The sequence below is a fragment of the Strongylocentrotus purpuratus genome, unplaced genomic scaffold, assembly GCF_000002235.5.
Source record: "Strongylocentrotus purpuratus isolate Spur 01 unplaced genomic scaffold, Spur_5.0 spur5_scaffold_6, whole genome shotgun sequence".
In the NCBI taxonomy this organism is placed as follows: Eukaryota; Metazoa; Echinodermata; class Echinoidea; order Camarodonta; family Strongylocentrotidae; genus Strongylocentrotus; species Strongylocentrotus purpuratus.
Genome location: NW_022145612.1, coordinates 5,563,387 through 5,582,921, shown reverse-complemented (window position 1 = coordinate 5,582,921; position 19,535 = coordinate 5,563,387). Strand labels below are relative to the sequence as shown.

General features: G+C 34.2%; 1 protein-coding gene across 1 annotated transcript; it reads left to right on the top strand.

Moving 5' to 3' along the window:
* The first annotated feature begins 2,764 nt into the window (after nucleotides 1-2,764).
* On the top strand, nucleotides 2,765-19,182 carry LOC752864 (leishmanolysin-like peptidase). Its single transcript, XM_030972659.1, has 17 exons — nucleotides 2,765-2,974; nucleotides 3,775-3,906; nucleotides 5,196-5,275; nucleotides 7,066-7,180; nucleotides 7,769-7,953; nucleotides 8,387-8,492; nucleotides 8,876-8,970; nucleotides 9,454-9,571; nucleotides 11,357-11,464; nucleotides 11,959-12,146; nucleotides 12,912-13,044; nucleotides 14,304-14,393; nucleotides 14,844-14,916; nucleotides 15,389-15,519; nucleotides 16,761-16,956; nucleotides 18,166-18,327; nucleotides 18,577-19,182. Exons 1-17 carry the CDS (start codon nucleotides 2,879-2,881, stop codon nucleotides 18,684-18,686), a joined length of 2,118 nt encoding a protein of 705 aa, XP_030828519.1. The 5' UTR covers nucleotides 2,765-2,878; the 3' UTR covers nucleotides 18,687-19,182.
* The last annotated feature ends 353 nt before the right edge of the window (nucleotides 19,183-19,535 follow it).

Below are 19,535 nucleotides of genomic sequence, written 5' to 3'. Positions count from 1 at the left end.
TATGTTATTACCAAAGAAACTATAAGAAGTCAGTCAGTCACTCAATAGTGTCTGACAGTGTTCAAATCTAGAAGGTATACGGGTTTCCTCATATAATACTAGGACGCATGCTAATGTTTAAATTTCACAAATAGGACATACGTAACATTTACAATTTCTGCAAAGTTCTACAGAATTTGATGTTGGATGCAAAAGGGATACCCTACGTTAAGAAGAAAAAAAACCCAGATAATGAATGACTTTTATTCAAAATTTCGAACATGAAGTCATTATATAGGCATTAATTTGGTCTTAAGTTGATTTTTGAAAGTATTTGCGATCGTGTTAAAAGTAATAACACTTATAAACATGCGTGAAACATGCAATAGATGTCAACATATCTATTTCTTGAAGATGATTAAAAGGCATTCACATAATCTACATTTTTTACATCACTGCAAAGAAGGCCTACTCTAGGCCTATGTGGTCAGCATGATGACGTGTAGATCGAGAGAAGACGAAAATAAACTTTAATGAATCATGTGACCGACTTGCGTTTTTACAGCGTTTACTTTATTCATGGTAGAACAATCCAAATTGCTTGACGATCTATCTGTGACCTTTTCTCTTTCCTTTTCAAAACAAGTCTGCAGGTTACTTTAGATTTATTTAATTATAAAGTGGAAAGAAACCATTTGATTTTACCATAAGCGATGATACCAGACAGAGTCACGAGCCTACGGTTGAAGGAACCACCATGCTTGATAATTAGGCCGAACTTTGATTGATATTGTATGGTACAAATAAAAATGGTGTCCGGGGTTAATCCCCACTCTTCCCTTATACACATTAACAAAAATCTCATTGTTATTATCATTATCATTATTATTAAATTTCTCCTCTCGGGGGAGCACTGTGCTTGCATGTCTGATGTCGACGACGACGACGACGATGATGATGATGATGATGTCTTGTTGTCAGTATAGCCAGCCTTAATATAGCACCGGTATCATCGTTCCGCCTCTGCTAGGTGCTTATGGCGATTGCTCTACAATGTCAATGTCTTGGCCACTGTGCCAAATTGCATGAGATTATATTCCAAAAAACGGTGACGGTCTTACATTTGTTAGCATTCAATTCTTAATTGCGATAATATCGTAGCTGGGAACAGGTAAGTCTTGAAACCGTTGACGGTCACGAACATTGATATAGTTATAGAATGAACTTGTTCAAGTTCAAGTTCAACTTTAATTATCTTTCTTTCATAACACACATTACAACATGTCATGAATATAACAAATTGACGGAATATGGCGTTACAACAGAAAGATGAGGTGACCTAATTGGTTGAAATAAATGCTTGTGGAATTAAAGGTAATACAAAGTTTTGGTATGGGGTCATGAATTTGGTTCAATTGAACATATTGGTAGCATATGCGATCTTACAATATTCAGTGATCGTTGTCGCGGTTGAAATCGAGTATAAAGTGATGAAATTGTAAATTATAAACTCTTTATGTTGTATAGCGCCCTCTAAAGGTCAAGATAGTAATTAAGCTCTAAAAGCTGATTCAGCCGAGGACGCAGGTTCGAAACTGAGTCACGTCTTTCGGATGGTGACGTTTAAAGGTCGGTCCCAGACGTAAATAATCATATCTGATTGATACACGTCTGTAAAAACCCAATACACACACACACACACACTCTAAAACAATGTTTCTTGACTACAATCGACCAATTTGCTATTACCTTTTGGAATTATATCACAACTGCATATTCTGAGATTTTCATGGTCGCAGCTACCATCGTATGGCCGTAGGCGCTATTTGAAATTTATCAAAATTTACCGGGAGCACCGGTGATTGTTTATATTCAATTTTTCTCGAAAGCAGAAGTGTTTCAGGGGCCAATTTTTTTAGTGCTTATAATACATCCATAGGGGCATCAAAATATATCAACATTGTAAAGAATCACTATCCACCCAATTTTCAAAAATTACCAAAACTTTGTAATACCTTTAAGGTCCCTCATGAGTAGCTTATGCATAATGCCTAAACCGGTCCTAAATTAACAAACTCGTCAGATAAGAATACTGCATACATTAAAATTGCATACAAACTAAATATAACTAAAGAACTGAGAAAAATATAAATATAAATAAGTATAATAAAATATACTGACTATGATGGCTATAAAACGGAGAAGCAGGAAAGAAGCACGGGAAGAGCGAAGGACATATATAAAGTTTAAAGAGAGCAATGTAGAAAACACTGCAGTGTCAGAGATAATGTTAAAAAAGTATGCTCCAGTGAAAGCGCCACACCCATTTCTGCCACGCCCACTGCATCAGCATCGTACACGTCTTCCGCGAGATGAAGGATCTAAGCTGGCTTAACAATGACAATAGTTTAATTGCTCGTCTTTAAAAGAATCTTACATTTTTCATCTTCTACAACATACTCAAAGAAGACAACTTCATATTATCCGATGCAATTTTTCAGAGAATATTGAGGATCATGCATGCGGCATGCATCACTAGTAAATCTTTTCTGGGATCGCGTCGGATGGCTCCTCCGCTCATCCACTTTTAGCTTTTTCACATTCCATATCTTTATTGCTACCGATTGACCAATTTATTTATTTACCCATTCGTCTATATTTATTTATCTATTCATCTATCTGTAGGCATATTTGGCATATCAAAAGTCTTCCCTAATAGGTAAGAGTTGAGGCCTGTCACGAGACTATGAGCTATAGCTAGCCGATGTGAATTTTGGTGTAGTCTTTATTCAATGCATTGGATTTCAGACGGAAAGCTGTGAGCGAGTGGTTCATTCTGTTGCGCTCCGGAAATGAATGTTTCTTTCGTTATTATTTTCAATTATTAGCCTCGAATGCAATGGAGAGCTTCTTTGTTTACCTTTGCATCATTCTTCTGTGCTGCATATTAAGTGAAAGTCATGTTTGTGTGCACAAACCTCCGCAGAATAAACAGGTAAGATCAAAACAATAATGCTCGTGCCCACGTATTGAAATATTTGTGTGTGGAAATTGCGTTTTCGACATTGCGCGAACTTCATTCATATTTTCAGCATTATTTATATTGGGTGTGTTTTATTGTGTTGTGAACAACTTGACGTATTTATTTTCTTCGATGTATGGTGTTTCATTTATTTTATTGTGTGCATTTTTGGGGTCAGAGTACTAGCTGGTGAGGACTCTTATCTCTGACTCTCTGAGACTGAGTAAAAAATTGCCAATCGACTAGGTCTAGTTGGAAAAATAAATCGGCCATCCAAAAATTTGGTTTAGACCTAGAATCTATATCACAAACACAAAAAAGTCATGATTTTTAGTGTGCGCTACATAGGTGCACGATGTGGACCAAATTCTTTGCTTATTTTAATTAGCCAAGTTGATTACCAGAAATACAGAGACTAGATCTGTCGCTTGGAAAAAAACAAGCGAAGGCTAAAACTTTTCAGTGCAGATTTCTTCCTTTTTGGACACGATTAATTTTGACTTTGGAATTGGATTATAACAGGAAATATCAGAAATTCTTCCTGTCGCCCATTAGAGGTAATATTCTGATTTTTTAGAGTTAAATTTATAATTAAGTATTTATTTATTAAATTATATTCACCCCTCTTTATTTTATTCTACACACAATATAGATCTATACCTTTTCCCGATGCAATGTGAGCTCCTAGTGGTGATTTTTATATTTTGACCACTAGTTTTAAATGGTGTAGTTACAGCAGGCTCAGAGTTCTCTTGATTGAATCCTATTTGCAGGTAAAATATGGAGTTCCGCTATCTTCATCGAGTCACCGCAATGAAAGGAGTACAGCTCACAAGCTCAGTGTTCATGTGGAATATGATGTTTCAATTAATGCTCTTTCTATCAGAGAATCATCACTAATTAAGGTATGTTCAGGGTTTCCTTCTCTTTCTAGGTGCATCTAATCTAAAATAGCTACAGTATACAAGGTAATGGGAGCTGTTTAGCCATGGTAATTGGAAAAAGAGCTTTGGTGAACTGGAAAAAGGTTACTGTGAGAAAATTTCACAAAGCACAACGCCAAATTCTAAAAGATCTCTCGTGAACAGAAAAGTATTTGTTTACACTTTTTCACAAGTAGTATTAGAATGTTTGACTATTGGTCAGTTCAAGATTTTTTTATATATATATATATATATATATATATTTTTTTTTTTGGGGGGGGGGGGGAGTGGGTCTTAAAGGTACTATGTCCCATTTGCAGGCCAAAAAAAAAAAAAAAAAGTTAAATTCCAACTGCATTTGAAAGATAATACTAATCTAGAACTTCCCTAAAAAAGGTGGGGCTTGAAAATGTCTTCAAGTGGGAAAATAACGACTATTAGTTGTCAAATCGACTTTAGGGCTATAGAGCCCAAAAGTAATCGTCTTGATTTTCAGACAATTGTACCGAATGGTAATACGTTTTTATGCTGCGCAAAGATTCAATCACTTTAATCTTGGCCATCACAAGAAGTGGGTTATTGATGTAGACAAATGTTCATGTACCCTTTACAACTCTAGTCTAGCAAGTAAACAGGTTTCCTTGCATAATTTGAATATGAGGACACTGCTAATGTTTAAATTTCACAGATAGGACATACATGACATATTCATAATTCCTGCAAAGTTCTACAGAATTTGAGGTTGTCTGCAAAAGGGAAATAGTACCTTTAAGACCAAAATAATAATCAATTTCCTTCTATTAACATGAAAAGCTATAAAAGGTCATTTGTCCAGCCAGAAAAAACAGTGTTTTCTTTTTGAGAATTTCCACTTTTCTGTATGCTTTTTATTTTTTTTGTAACATATAAGATATTCACAAATTGAATTAATCAAAAAATTGTTTTTAATTGATGTTGGAATTTGGAAATAAATCATTTGAATTGAAGAAGAAAAAAGTGAAGAAAAAAAACCAGCCATAAATCAAGATATAATTTTTGTTACGGTGACAGACTTAAATAAAAAAACTAAAAGTGTAGACTTTTCAAGTTGCATTTTAGGGAATTATTGTACCTCATAGATTTTTCTGTTTTTAAATTAAATTTCATCTCATCAGTTGAAAAGCATAATTTCAATCTTTTCATTTATACTAAACTTGTTTTCAAAAGATTTGTTGTTGTTACTTAGATCATGGAAGTAATGTCTTTTTTTGTGCCATGTTTTTATCTGCCAGGGACTCATGCCCGAAGCCCTTGATTTTGTGTCCGAACTGCTAAGTGTAAAACAAAGTCTTTCAACAGTTCTACTTAACAGGTACGTACGAATGTCCATCATTGAACTTGGTTTCTACAGGGTTAGCAGTCGTAATTCTGTCTCACTTTGATACCAAATCCCTCCCTCTTGTTTAGTAAAGTTAAGTGATGTTTTTTCTTGTGGGCTGTCACAAAACTTAGCTGTATGTCTAGAGGAAAATGTTACAACATTGGAAAGTGGGAGAAGGAAAAAACAGTTGCAATGCAATTTAAAAAAAAAAAATATATTACCCAGTCACTATTGGTGAACCTAGAACGCAGTAGGTATAATATTACAGACATCAATCATAATAAATGTGGATTAGCACATCATGCCTTTTAGGAAACTGTCGATTGGGAAGGTACACCCTCTCCCAGTCTAAGATCAACATCTTCCTCAGATCCCAAGAACAAGAGTCACCTGTGGCGAAAGGGCTTTCACTGCCACAGCACCCTTTCTATTGAACAACTTGAAGTTAAAATCTACAACAGAGAGTTTCAAGTTCAAAGTTGAAATCCTACCCGTCCTAATATCGGGAACTAGAGTATGGCTCTTATTCAATTTTCAATTCAATTTCAATTCAATTTATTTATTCAACCATAAAAAAAATACATATATACAATAATAATTCACGATAATATAAAAACATGGGGTTAGGGGCCCCTGAAGAAGTTTGAAAACAAACTTGTGATTGGGGCACCAACCATGACACATATATCGAGAAAATTTACAAAAACAACATTAACCGGAAAACAAATATATACAAGAAAAAAGATTATAAAGACCTATATGTATATGAGGATAAGACATTTACAGCAAAGCACCAGCAAAGGACGCAGAAAGGACACGACGTCAAGCGACACTGCGTCACTATATGCGCCCCTGGCTGGTGCTTTGCAGTATTACAAAACATTTATATACAAAATATAAAAAAATATTAAAAAAAGAACAAGTGGAGCAAGTTATTCATTATTTAATTGAGCGTGGTTTTTGTACTGCAAGAACATTTCATTTTTCAAGAGTTTTTTAAATTTATCAAGAGTTTTACTTAGTTTAATATTATTCCATAACTTAATTCCATTTCAACGTAAGGAATTTTGACTAGATCTAATTGTAGTTTTGGGAAGAAATTGATGAAGATCTGCGTGTTGACGGGTGAAATATGAGTGATAGGAGGCATTAGTGCTAAAAAGATCATTAAAAATATCTGGCAAGGCATTCGTATGATAATGATACATAAAGATATAAGTATACATAAGTACAAGGTCAGGGACCTTTAATGTTTTACATTCAACAAATAAATTGCTTGTATGGTTATTAAATGGTACTTTACAAACTGTTCTTATTGCTTTTTTCTGAGTAATAAAAAGTCTATTCAAGTGTGTTTTAAATGTGTTATATAATGAAATCATGATATGTCTAGGTAAAGTAAATTTAAGTCTGCGGAGGACACCAGTAGTTCTACATAGGCGAGTGCATAGATCATCAATATGTGGTTTCCAAGATAAGAATTCGTTTATTTTGATACCTAAAAATGTAATATTTGATACTTGGGTAATAATATTGCCATCCATAGTGACTTGTGGGATATCATTACTAGCTTTTTTATTTTTTGTTTTAAAGAGAACATATTTACTTTTTTCAAAATTTAAAGACAATTATTCAGACTCTTATTTTCTATCTATTTTTCCTTTTGCACCCCAGAATAGGAGTCCAAGGAAGATGGTGCAATACAAATGCCTACTATTAATTATTATTACTATTATTAAAGTCAGAATAAAATATGTTTATAATTTTATCTGTGGTTGCAGACAATGTGCTGGAGAACACTATGCAAAGAAGCCTGATGGTCATGAATACTGTATAGGAGGATGTGATGATAACACAATGTGTGGTCCTGTAACAATACCTCAACATCATTTACAGGTAAATGTTTATTTCTATCACACCTGTTTATAAGTCAATATATGTTTTTCTTTATTTCTTTTTTAATAGAAGAGAGAGGTAAACCCAAGGCTGTACACTATTACAGGAAGTGCTTAGGCTCATTAGTGCCCAAAATCTTTAAATGTACCAAAAGAAACGTTCAAAAGTTTGATAAGGAGCTCTTGAATATATATCGTAATAATATTAATCTAGTTCCCCTACCGAAAAGGATTGGATGCAGCCTTGGGTACCAGTAAACATGTTTTTGAAATTCTTTTAATTATCTGTATTTATCATATTTATTTGTTCCTGTCATTTCTTCTTTTTCATTTTTTGCAGTGAAGGGAGAGGTGATCTTGTTGATCTTTTTATGCAGTTAAAATATCAGCTATCAACGCTGACTTTAATACTGTTACTCCATTCTGCTTAAATTGTGTTAGACAGATAAAGGACAGAACCTACAGGAGACCTACAGAGTGTCATTCCTGGTTATGAATACTTTTGTGTTCTATGAAATTTTATCTTCAATCTCATAATTTGACTTGCTCATTACTTTTAATCTTATCTTGTTTAATGTACCTGTTTTAGATCTGTTATGCATGCAATGCAGACCAGACAGTATGTGGTCCAGTTAGTAACAGCAGCTCGGCAGGCGCAGGAATCAGTAATACAGACTTCATACTGTATGTGAGTGCAGTGGCCACACATGACTGTGGAGGAGCAGATATGAGTGCTCATGCTTCCTACTGTCAGCTAGAGGCTCAATTGGACAGGTAAGATGACGTTTTTGATTGGGTAACTATTTCTGTGATTGGGGAGACTCTTCATGTTAATCATGTTAATATTGAATGTTTCCACTCATTCTGTAGTTCATGTTACTATCTGTTACATGAATGAACTGCTATTGTCCAGTTACTTTGTAATTCACATTTGTAGTGTCTTCAAAGAGAAAGAATGATGCAATTATCGGTGGAGAATCAGGTACATTATGACTCTAACATATTTAAAAATAAATGTATTCCAACATAAAGTAAGTCATGTGAACTAGATGTCCTTGTCACTTGGCTATTGAGCTGTCTGAACCTTTTAGTAACTTGATCAGAGTTTCTTGCCATACAGACCTATAACAGGTCTTATCTACTTCCCCACAAAGCTGTCTAAACACTATAATGCATTAACTAGTCTCTCATATATCTGTCTATACAGACCTATTGCAGGTTATATCAATCTTTGTCCTCATCACTTGGCTACAGAGCTGTCTAAACACTACACTCTACTTACTACTATTCAGCATGAAATTATCCACGCCTTGGTAAGTTACCATCTCTTCAAATAAATCATGAATTAACTTTTTAAAATCCAAGCAATCTCTCTAGTACAGAGAAATTGTGCATTGTTTTCAATAAATTACTAAATCTGTTTTTTGTTTTGTGTTTCATTTTGTTTTGCATTACTAGGGTAAAAAAGAAGGTCTGTTGACAAGGATATTAGGGCATCCTTCCAAGATTTGCTATAGTTTACTTATTTGTAGTGTATGCACATTGACAATTCTGTCTCCTTCACCTACATGTATGTGTTAGAAATCATAAAGTGTTAAAAAGAATAAAAACAATGCTACTTAGAAGACTTGCAAATCTAATGACCAAACAGTGTTGTTCTCTCATATAATGCATATTACTCATACCTTTTTTCCAGGGTTTCTCTGCTGCCCTCTATGCGTTTTATAGAGATGGGAATGGTCAACCTTTGACACCTCGTCTATCATCAGGCCTCCCAGAATTCAATGCAACGTGAGTTGAGTGGTGCCTTAAATATCTCTTTTATTCTTCTATCATTAATATTTTTCCGTTGCTCCTTCCTTTTCGATGCTAGCAATGTTCTAAGCATTTGGATAGTGTTCTCAAAATGAACTCATAATACTTGATGTTGAAACTGGGACTTCTTGAATTTAAAAAATTTGATCATGTGCACCCCCTCCTAAAAAAAAAACAAGTTCTAAAGATATATGATTATGTGAATCTTATTGGTTGAAAGTAAAAGATGAGATGGTGTTTTGATTTTGTTAATTACAATTTTATCCTGTAGAGAACACAGTTTTACAGAAATTTGTTTTCATCTACTTGCCTCGACAATTAGAAAGGATACATTGCATTATGACAGATTGTTAAAAATTAAATTATATAATTGACAATGGATTTCAGATTCCTTGAAAGAATGGTTTACTAACTCAGTCCTTTCATTTCACGAATGTTGTATATATTGCATTCCACCAGGCTTGGTCTGTATCAGTGGAGTGAGAATGTGATCCGGTCGGTGACTAGAACAGATTGGGACGTCAGCCAAGGACAGATAGATTACACTGTCAAGATGCTTGTCACCAGGAAAGTTGTGGTGAGTTAAATGTCACTCTTGATATCATTACATGTAATAGAAATGACATGTATAAGCCCCAGTCTGCAAGGTTGTTAATAAAATGGATTTAAAAGCTAGGTCAAGTTCTTGTAAAGGTCAGAAATCTTTTGGGAATTTTTTCATTCTTCTTACCGTATTTCCATGTGGAAGAATATTATAGAAGCTAATCGACAGGAAGAGGGTTGCTCTTGAAAAGCTCTCGTATTTTTGGAAAAATGACTCAAAATATTTCCAACTTTGGGCAGATTCCAATGCAACATGTTTATATAGTCCTACGTGTATATACCAATATCATTATGATTTCGACAAGATTTAGACAAAGTCCTACACTTTCTTTCCCAATAAAACTGCATGACTAGAACTCAATGTTTTCTTTAAACTATTCAATACTGTGGGCAGTTGGAGCAGCCTTAATTAAAGAGATTGTATTCACATGCAAGAATAGATTTTTTCTTATCTTGAGATTGATTTATTTATTTATTTGATATTATTTCTACAAAGCAGCCTCATCGGTACTTGAAATACTGTTCGGATTATACAGGAGACATACATGTACAGTTAACTAAATTATTCTTACCTTACAGTATATATAATATTGATTCATCTTGATATTTCTTGAGAATATGACATATTTAAGCTTACATCTAAAAGTATTTAACAAAGACCCTAATTCAATCACTCCACCTTTTCATGCTCGAGTTACGAAATCAACGAAAACTATCAAATTTACAAAGGGTGTGAATAATTTAGTTGTTAACCGTACATAAAATATAATTTATGTGTTGAAATCAGGCTGGTTTTTCCAGAAAATTTAAACAAAATATAAAACAAATGGGGACAGGTATTATGAAATTATTAAATACTAATTAATGTATGTATTAATATGAACTTTGAATACAGGCACTTGGACTGAAAATTTGTTTAACAAAATTTTATGTGTGATATATGTTATGTAAAACTAAGTTGGTAGCTATGAAGGGGTAATTAATACACTCAGTACTTAAAGACCAAGTGCTGAATAATGTGTTCATTATGATTCATTCTTTAAAGGTAAAGACCAGTATTGGAAACGCCCCAATTTCAAAAAATTGAAATGGAAGCTCTTATTACCAATCATGTGAAAGAATATGTTTGGACTAATACATGATGATAAAAAATTGCCGGGAAACCGCCTACAAATCGATATATTTGGTAAATTAGTTTATCCGATGGTCTGTGAGAGATAAACGCACGTGTCGCGCACGTGTGGGTATAGTCCCATATACATCTTTCTGTGTACAGTGCTTGTAACTTTACGAAGACTGGGCCAAGTTTCTTATCATTTTGATGATTCCAGAACCTTGCAGCACACACCAATACTTATATGCTAGATGATCAACCTTTTCTGATCCATTCCACAACGTTTCTTTCACAATGCAATCGCATGACCATAACTGGTCTTTAGCTTTAAAGTATTACATTTTGAGAAGAAAAAGAAGAAAAAAAATTATATTTTTTATTACCATTTCACCATATTACTTTAATCCAGCTACAGTGAAAAAATATACTTTCAATCATACTGGATTAACATTAAAGAGTTGTATGTATTTGTTTTGATTAAACTCAGTTTTGTAAATTTTAGTGATGGTTTCACTTTCCACACTAACATGAATAATACTTTTTGTATAGTGTAATTCTACATGAACAATTTCACACAAATAATAATGAATTTAGTTATAAAAAGGGAACAATAATAATGAAAAACAATCTTCTGATATTTTGTAGGAGGAAGCTCGAGCTCACTTTCAGTGTCCCTCATTAGAGGGTATGGAGGTTGAGAATCATGGAGGTACAGGAACCGAGATCACACACTTTGAGAAGAGATTACTAGCAGTAAGTACATACCAAAGACATGGCTATGGATACAGCTTCATTACATTTTGTATGATCTGAGATATTTTTAGCATCTTAGAGTGAGGCTTGTATATCATGAGTGATGATTTAGTAATGAAACTACAATTAAAGAATCAATTATAGGGGGCTTGAATCATTTAAGACCATTCTAGAATCAGGAGTTACATGATTAACAAGATTAAGATAAATATCTGGTATTTTGGTTTCATTTTATATCTTAAATATCATCTTTGATATTGCAGTACTTGTGGTTGATCTTTAAGTGAATGGGAGTGGCAGCAATCTTTTTTTAGTTTATCTGCAGCCTATGTTAAAATTTGTCTTTAAAGTAACATTTACCGGTAGTCAAATTATTTTATTCATGGTACAACCTCTGACATACATGTATCTATAACAACAGACACCACAAAAAAAATATTGCAGATAATAGTCTATAAATAAAATGATTTGTCTTTTGTGTTGATTAATATCAGAATGAAGCTATGACTGGAACACACACCCACGAGAGGATCTTCTCCCGTCTAACCTTAGCCGTGATGGAGGATACAGGTTGGTATGTACCCAACTATGACAGGGCAGATCCACTGCACTGGGGACAGAACCAAGGATGTCAGTTTGCCAAGAAGAGCTGCAAATACTGGATGGATACAAGAGAAAACAGGTATTGCTGCCATCTTTCTTTCCTATCTTCCTTTCCTTTCTTCTCTTCCTCTTTATCATTCTTTTCCATCTCCCTTTTTCTCTCTTTTTCAAATAGCAAGTTCTTTATATATCACATTCTTAACAAGAAAATCAATTTGATCAATAGATGTTTTAATGTACAGCACCTTTAAAATGTGTGTATTTTCATGCAAATACACCCCTCCCCCCCCCCCTCCTCCCCCTCTCGCCTCAATAAAGCAATAAAAAAGAAAGTGAAAATGGGGGCCTTTTATAGGTACACGTAGGTGGTCTAAATACAGGTGGCCATGAAGGCTTGATTGGCTGTATGGCATTCTTCCTTTGATCATGTATTTTCAGAAGGCAGAAGCTTTATGTTATTGATTTTTTTTTCTAATGACATGAAGATATGTAAATTGTCTCCAAGGGGGCCACAGAGACATTCACTTACACCATTTTATACAGAATCCTAACCCTTTGGCCTGTATTGTGAAGTCTGGTTTAACTTTAAACCTAGGCTTAAATAAACCAGAATTCAAAATATGGGCGGTTAAGTTTACATATTTTGATATAATATATCTCTTAAATTGGCTGTAATGGCCCAAACCATTTAGTCTGACATATTTTGTTAAAGGGCAAGTCCACTTCAAAATAACTTACATGCAATAGAAGCAGAAAAATCAGACAAACCTATCAATAAGAGTTTGAGCAAAATCTGATATTAATTAATATAATATAATACTATTATTATATCTTTCATCTGCAGTGGTGAATCTATCAAGCCCTACTGTAAAATGATAACCCAAGAACCATTCAACCTAACATGTGATGTAGGCAGAGCTGCTGTAGCCCTGTGCAATCTTCATCAATATTCTAGTGATTTACCAATAGAATACCAAGTAAGTTTGGCTTTTACTTGATAATATCAGCTATTTGGAGCCAGAAGGGCATTACCTCATATATTCTTACACAGAGTTAAGTCCTGTCTTGCTCCAAACAGACGATATATATTTCTAGTTACTCAAGAGAACTTTGTTTATACAGTGATTCCTAAGGAGATTATGAATACAGTTAGAATTGTATGGAGATATGGTTCAGGGGAGAAAAGGGGTCTTTATAGACAGGTCTGTATGTTTAGATGGTCAATAAATTAGGTTTCACTCTATTAGGTGTAGATGTGTCGTGGACGAGTGGATATGTCACCGGACTGTGGATCACAAGGTTCGCGGTTCAAGTCCCACCGCGGCACTAATGTCCTTTGGCAAGACATTGATCTACATTTGCCACTCTCCACCCAGGTGTTAAATGGGTACCCGGTAGAATGCCAAAGCTAATGTGGTTAGATTAGCACGTGTGCGCTTGTAAAAAAGACGCCTGGCTGGAATGCTCCCCAGGGAGTGGAGAATGTGCATACATTGTATGCGGGTAAGCCTGAATCCTATGACCGGGGTAATAATATATATATATCTGTAAAGCGCTTTGAGAGGGCCTTCGGTCCTGAAAAGCGCTATATAAGAACTAGCTATTATTATTATTATTATTACTAGTGCAAAGAATAACTTTGTATTAGACAAACAGAATATTTCATCTTGCATTCATTACAGTGAAATGGAAAAACAAAAAGTAGTGAACTTTGCGAAGTTACTGCTGTTCAAGTAGTGTCTAAAATAAGCTACATGAAATAGTCACTATATGAAAAAGTATAGATGTCATTGTGTATGCAAATTCATTTCACTTAGACCTAAGACTAAATTCCTTTGTTAAAATTGAGTTTGAACAAAAGCCTAAACCCAGCATCAGTGTCAAATTTTAGTAGAATAAAGGCTAAAAAAAAATTGTAAGACTCTTCAAAATTTACAGACGTTTTCATCTATTTCTTGTAGATACATGAATGAAGTTTCTAGATGTTTTTAGTACTTATTAGTATGATTGAATACCTTTGGTATCTCTGGTAATACTGGAGAATTTATTTCCTTAATCCTTTTAATTTATTCCATTCTCTTCTTTCAGTACTTTACTTCTCTACCCGGTGTTAATGAGTCTAGTCTGAGTAGATATGGAGGGTCATCAGTATGATTGCAATACCTGTGGTATCTCTGGTAATACTGGAGAATTTATTTCCTTAATCCTTTTAATTTATTCCATTCTCTTCTTTCAGTACTTTACTTCTCTACCTGGTGTTAATGCGTCTAGCCTGAGTAGATATGGAGGATCATCAGTCTTTGCAGATTTCTGTCCGTTTCATCAGGTAGGACAGAGTTTATAATATGCTTCATATAAATCCATGTAACTTGTAAAGTATTTTGTTTCAGTGTTGTAGGAACATTGCATCATATCAACATATTTACATGTATATCTGGGTTCAGAGATGTTGTATAAACAAGTCTTAAAAAATTGAGCCATTAAGGCATTAGTTTCCAACAGCACTTGCCTTTATATAGATAGATTACATGAATCAAAGTAAATTTTTTAATTTTTAGATAGGATCAAAGAGTTTCGATTTTTCCTGTCATGGACATACTGTAGTACCAAAGAGTTATAGCTATCCACAGATATCAATTATATACTGAAATGTTGTGGAAAAGTCTTTTCAAAGTAACTTTATTGTTACCATATGAATACAAATTCAAACAAATTATTTTGTTCTATATTATAATTTTCTTTGTTTGCTTGTTTCCCCCCCCCCCCCCAATTTCAGCAATTTACCTATCAGATGGGAGATGGATCTTCAAACAAAGGCACGGTCTGTAGAGACCCTTTAAACCATCCAGGTAATGTATTAGGGGTCACTAAAAAGAAGCACAATTACCCATGTATTTTCATGAGGTTTGAGGTTTGACAGATAATATGTATTATCACTATGTATTTGAGAAAATTGAAAATATTTACAAAGTTCTGCTGAAGTTGTAAGTGTTGTCATAAGCTACTTTGTAGGTTTTAATGTTCAAGTAGCTATCCCAAGTCACAAGAAATACATGCAACACTACATGTCACGTGTATCTGGTGTATAGGCATATGTGTTGGGGTTGGGGTTGGTCAACCAAAAATTTAATTGATTGTGGCTTTCTCACTGTTACAAATGTCTGTACATGAACAATACCGTGTAAATAAAAAAAATAGAGAGACATGATATTCAAAGGTAAGTCACCTTGTGTTTTTGATACTGTTGAAATTGAAATGTGTTGAATGAGAGGAAATAATATGAAATGAAATATGAGATTATAACTTTTCTTGACCTTTCAGGTATGACAGCCAATCTTGCAGCTGAGGGTTATGGTGAAGGAGCATTGTGCATAGACTCAGTGTCAGCATGGAAGCAACAACAATGTCAGATGACACAGACACAAAAATCAACTGGTGCTGGGTGCTATCAGGTAAATGATGTTCAATGGAGTATAAGGTTATCATTTCCCACAGCCAAATAGCTTTCTCTGCCATGTGGTCTATAATAATATGTTGTAGAAAGGTCAATACCAACTCTACCCAAAGAATTCAAATTTTTTTTGGAATGTAATTTGGTAAAACAAAACAAAAGAAGGAAGTTATTTATTTTCATTTTTCAGAGAGTATTGTGCTCTACAGAGACAAATTGGCAACTACTTTAGAGATGCTGTTGTAATGGGTTCACTGCTTACCGTAATTAACGGTGTATAAACCACACCTTTTTGCTGCCGAAAAAAATTGAAAGTCGGGGGTGCAGTTTATACACGGTACACCAAAAAAAAAAGATTTTTTTTTTTTTTAAATTTTTTTTATTTATGCCCCTCCATCTGGCACTATACCTGGCAATGTCTCCCAGCTCGGTAATCGGTGTGTTGACTCACCACTCGGAAACTAGAACAACACTCAAATTTGTCTGTCATCTTGGTTTGAAAGTAATCTTTCTGATAGATCTCAATATGTAGTTTATAATAATAATTCCTCCAATTTTTCTTCTATTACATGGTGTACCACAAGGTTCTATCCTAGGACCCTACTGTTTTTTAATTTACATTACCGTAATGATCTTACACAAAACAAAACAAAATGTCGGCAAAAAAAAAAAAAAATAAATAAATAAATTTAAGGGCGAAAAAGAGGGGTGCGGTTAATACACGAGGGCGGTTTATACAACGTTAATTACGGTATGTTTTATTTGTTATGTTTGTGTATCCGCAATATAAATTTTTCTTCCGAGGTCATGTGTCATGCCTTTTTCAAAGTATGCTAAGGGTGACATGTGATTTCATGATTATGTCTCTGTAAAATGGGCCTTGTCATGAAGATGAAAAAAAGAAAACATTTTGGATAAGTTTGTTTACAAAATGAAAATGATAACACCTCTCTTCTTCTGAACAAAATGCAAAATCTTTCTCCAAAAGTTTTTAATAGATTGTGATCTTTATGTCATTGAAAACTAATTAGCTTGCAAGTTTGCCTCAACTCCCCTAAAGTATATTTGAACAGTTTCAGTATATTTTTGTTTTTTTGTTGGAGGGGGAGGTTGGGTTGATAGTGGGTCTGGACTTTCGGGACTGTGATTGAAGAGCATGGCATTATCACAAAATAAACATGAAAATTTGGTCTTCATATTGGTTCATACTTTTTTCTTATATATTTTTATATTGTTTTTTAGGTAGTCTGTGATAGTAGAGGATTGACCATCATCGTGGAGGGTATGAACTTCATCTGTACCTCTCCAGGACAGATCTTGAATGTTGGGGTAGCATCCAATCTCTATCTACACACGGGGCAGCTGATATGTCCTGCATGTGAAGAAGTATGTGGGACTGACTGCCCATCTTCACCAGTCATTAATGAACCAACACAAGGTCAGATTAGCAAGAATTTCACTATTGCTTGTTTAAGTTACCTCTTAATTAATTTAAGTTATGCATTGATAGCTTGAGTGAAGATAGATAGACAAACAGATAGCTTAGAGTATAATAAAAATGATATTCATTAATAGATAGACAAACAGATAGCTTAGAGTATAATCAAAATTCATTAATATAATCTTTTTGAGTGTGTAGGCGTGTGCACTATTTATCCTCTTTTACTCTCAAACATGTTTATCTTTAGTGTCAAGTGTTAGGGGAAAAGAAGAGGCAAAGTAGAACACCATTTGATGTAAATGAGCTGCTTTTAAATACCTAGCAAGACTATAGTATAAGATGTTGAAAATTGTATGTTCTACAAATGGAAAGATGAGCAACTTTATGATCATCCTAGCACAAGTGTGGACATAGTACACATCTGTTAGATATTGATTTTACTTTGTTTGTAATGAATTAATAAAAGGGATAGTTGAGTTCTGTTGCAGAGGGCGCTACACAAAATACTTTTTTGTGAGATAATGAAAAACTGAGTGTTAGATTTGAAAGAACATAATATTTAAATGACAAAATCATCTTTGTTTGATCAAAATCGGTTCAGAGACGGCTGAAATATAACGATTTCTAATACTTGTGTACCACCACAAATATTAGGTATTTTGCCAAATTTGAAAAAAACGTTGAAAAAACAAAATAACGCCTTTTACATCGTATTTCAGGCAATGCCGATGTTGGCTGTTTTGTTGGCATTTTAGTGTTGCTTATATTACGCACAACCAGCCGGCCCATGTATTGTTATTTTTAATTAACAGTCACCATGTTTTTTTGAAAGTGGAGCTGAATTGGTATGCTCGTATTGGCTAAATTTCACACATTTTGGGGTCTAAAATTACCTTTATAGCAAATTTATGTTCTAAAAGGGCACTGCAAATGTCATAGATAAGAATAAGAACAATAACCATGCACTTTGAAGGCATTTGCGGTCTGAAAACAGAACTTAACTATCCATTTAATTTGATTCATTTCCCATTACAAAGCTTAACTTTAAAGGGGACAAGTGATCAGACATCAAAATCACCAGAAGCAAATCAAACAAGCTAGCATATTTTTATTCTAGTGATTTTTTTCTGTTTGTAAGAGCTTTGTGAGCAAGTTTTTTTTTTGACACTAGATGAAATTTATGTGTGTTTTCTACTTGGTTTACAGGTATACCAGGAGATGTTGGAGAATGCCCCAGATTACAACCAGATGTTGTAGGACATTGTGCATTATACTGCACGTCTGATACAGACTGTGAGAGAGGGGAGAAATGTTGCTCTAACGGGTGTGGGCGTGTCTGTCGAAAGGTCATCTTAAACTATCAAACAGGTCAGTATACCTATGACTGGCATATTCTTGAATTTTTAAAAGAGGATTCAGTTTTAAAAATGCATAATGGAAACAAGATTACTTATGATTTAAAAGTTTTTAAGTTATTGACTTAAAGATATATTATATCACATAATTTTTGAAAACATATAAAATGTAGGACTGTTAGTATGATGTACTGCCTTTAGAGACTAGAGAGAAATTACACTCTTTCATTTCATTTTTTAATTTTTCTATTTGCACCTTTAGCTCCAGAGATACCATGCAGTGGCGGCAGCAAACCAGTAGTGGCTCCCCTGATAGTCTTGTACCTCATACCCTTGCTCATCACACAGATGATGGATCTAGTCTACTTATAACAGCCTCACCTTAGAGTCCGAAGCATTCCTGTTGTTAAACAACCTTTTGACACACATATCCTCTGTTTGGAACCAGAAAGGCTTTAATGCTTTGTTGAAATACAGTGGTGTTACTTTGTTTGTTCAAAACAACTCAAATCTTGAATTGTCAAATGATTTTGTATTTTTTGTTAAAACTTTGAGTGAAGGTTTGTCACCATGATCTTTCTTATAATGTACATTTAAGCCTTGTTCAGACACGACCCAATAAACTACTTAGATAATGATATGCCACTGCAAAATAAAACAATTTGATGTAAATGAAGGGGAAAAAAGGGAAGACAAAGAAGTAGTTGCAGACCACATAGGCTCATATTAAGCATGCTCACTTTGTCTCTGTGTTATAAGATACAGATAAAGTGAGGTGAACTTTACCGATGCCATTTATTTTTGCCATGGTGGGTTTCTAGGGCAGTTTAATAGCAGCGTGTATGAACGAGATTTATGACGATTTAAACAAAAAAAATTACATTAAAATGAAATTTTGTTCCATACAATTAATTAAAATGTAATATTTTCCAAGCACACCCTAAGATTGGACAGAATATCAACATCTTTTACTTCATCAAACATAAATGAGATGAAAATAAATACTTCAGAGCCTCAGTTTTGATTACTAGATACATGTACCTCAGGCACACTGCTGGACTGACTATTATCCGACCCTAAACCAACTGCTTCTTGGTCATTAGGAATAGTGTGATTCCTTGTTCGGTTTGTTGTTGGTCTGGTGTTGGTTTTGTTGGTAATTGAAGTATGGGAGCCTCTGTCTTTAATAGTATTGACCCATTCCTTTTCATTGACCGTCAG

Excerpts from the sequence above, each read along its gene's own strand:
- LOC752864 (XM_030972659.1), top strand. The coding sequence starts at position 2,879 with ATGGAGAGCTTCTTTGTTTACCTTTGCATCATTCTTCTGTGCTGCATA. Across the intron at positions 3,907-5,195 it reads GAGAATCATCACTAATTAAG|GGACTCATGCCCGAAGCCCT; the intron begins GTATGTTCAGGG and ends TTTATCTGCCAG. Across the intron at positions 14,917-15,388 it reads AGACCCTTTAAACCATCCAG|GTATGACAGCCAATCTTGCA; the intron begins GTAATGTATTAG and ends TTGACCTTTCAG.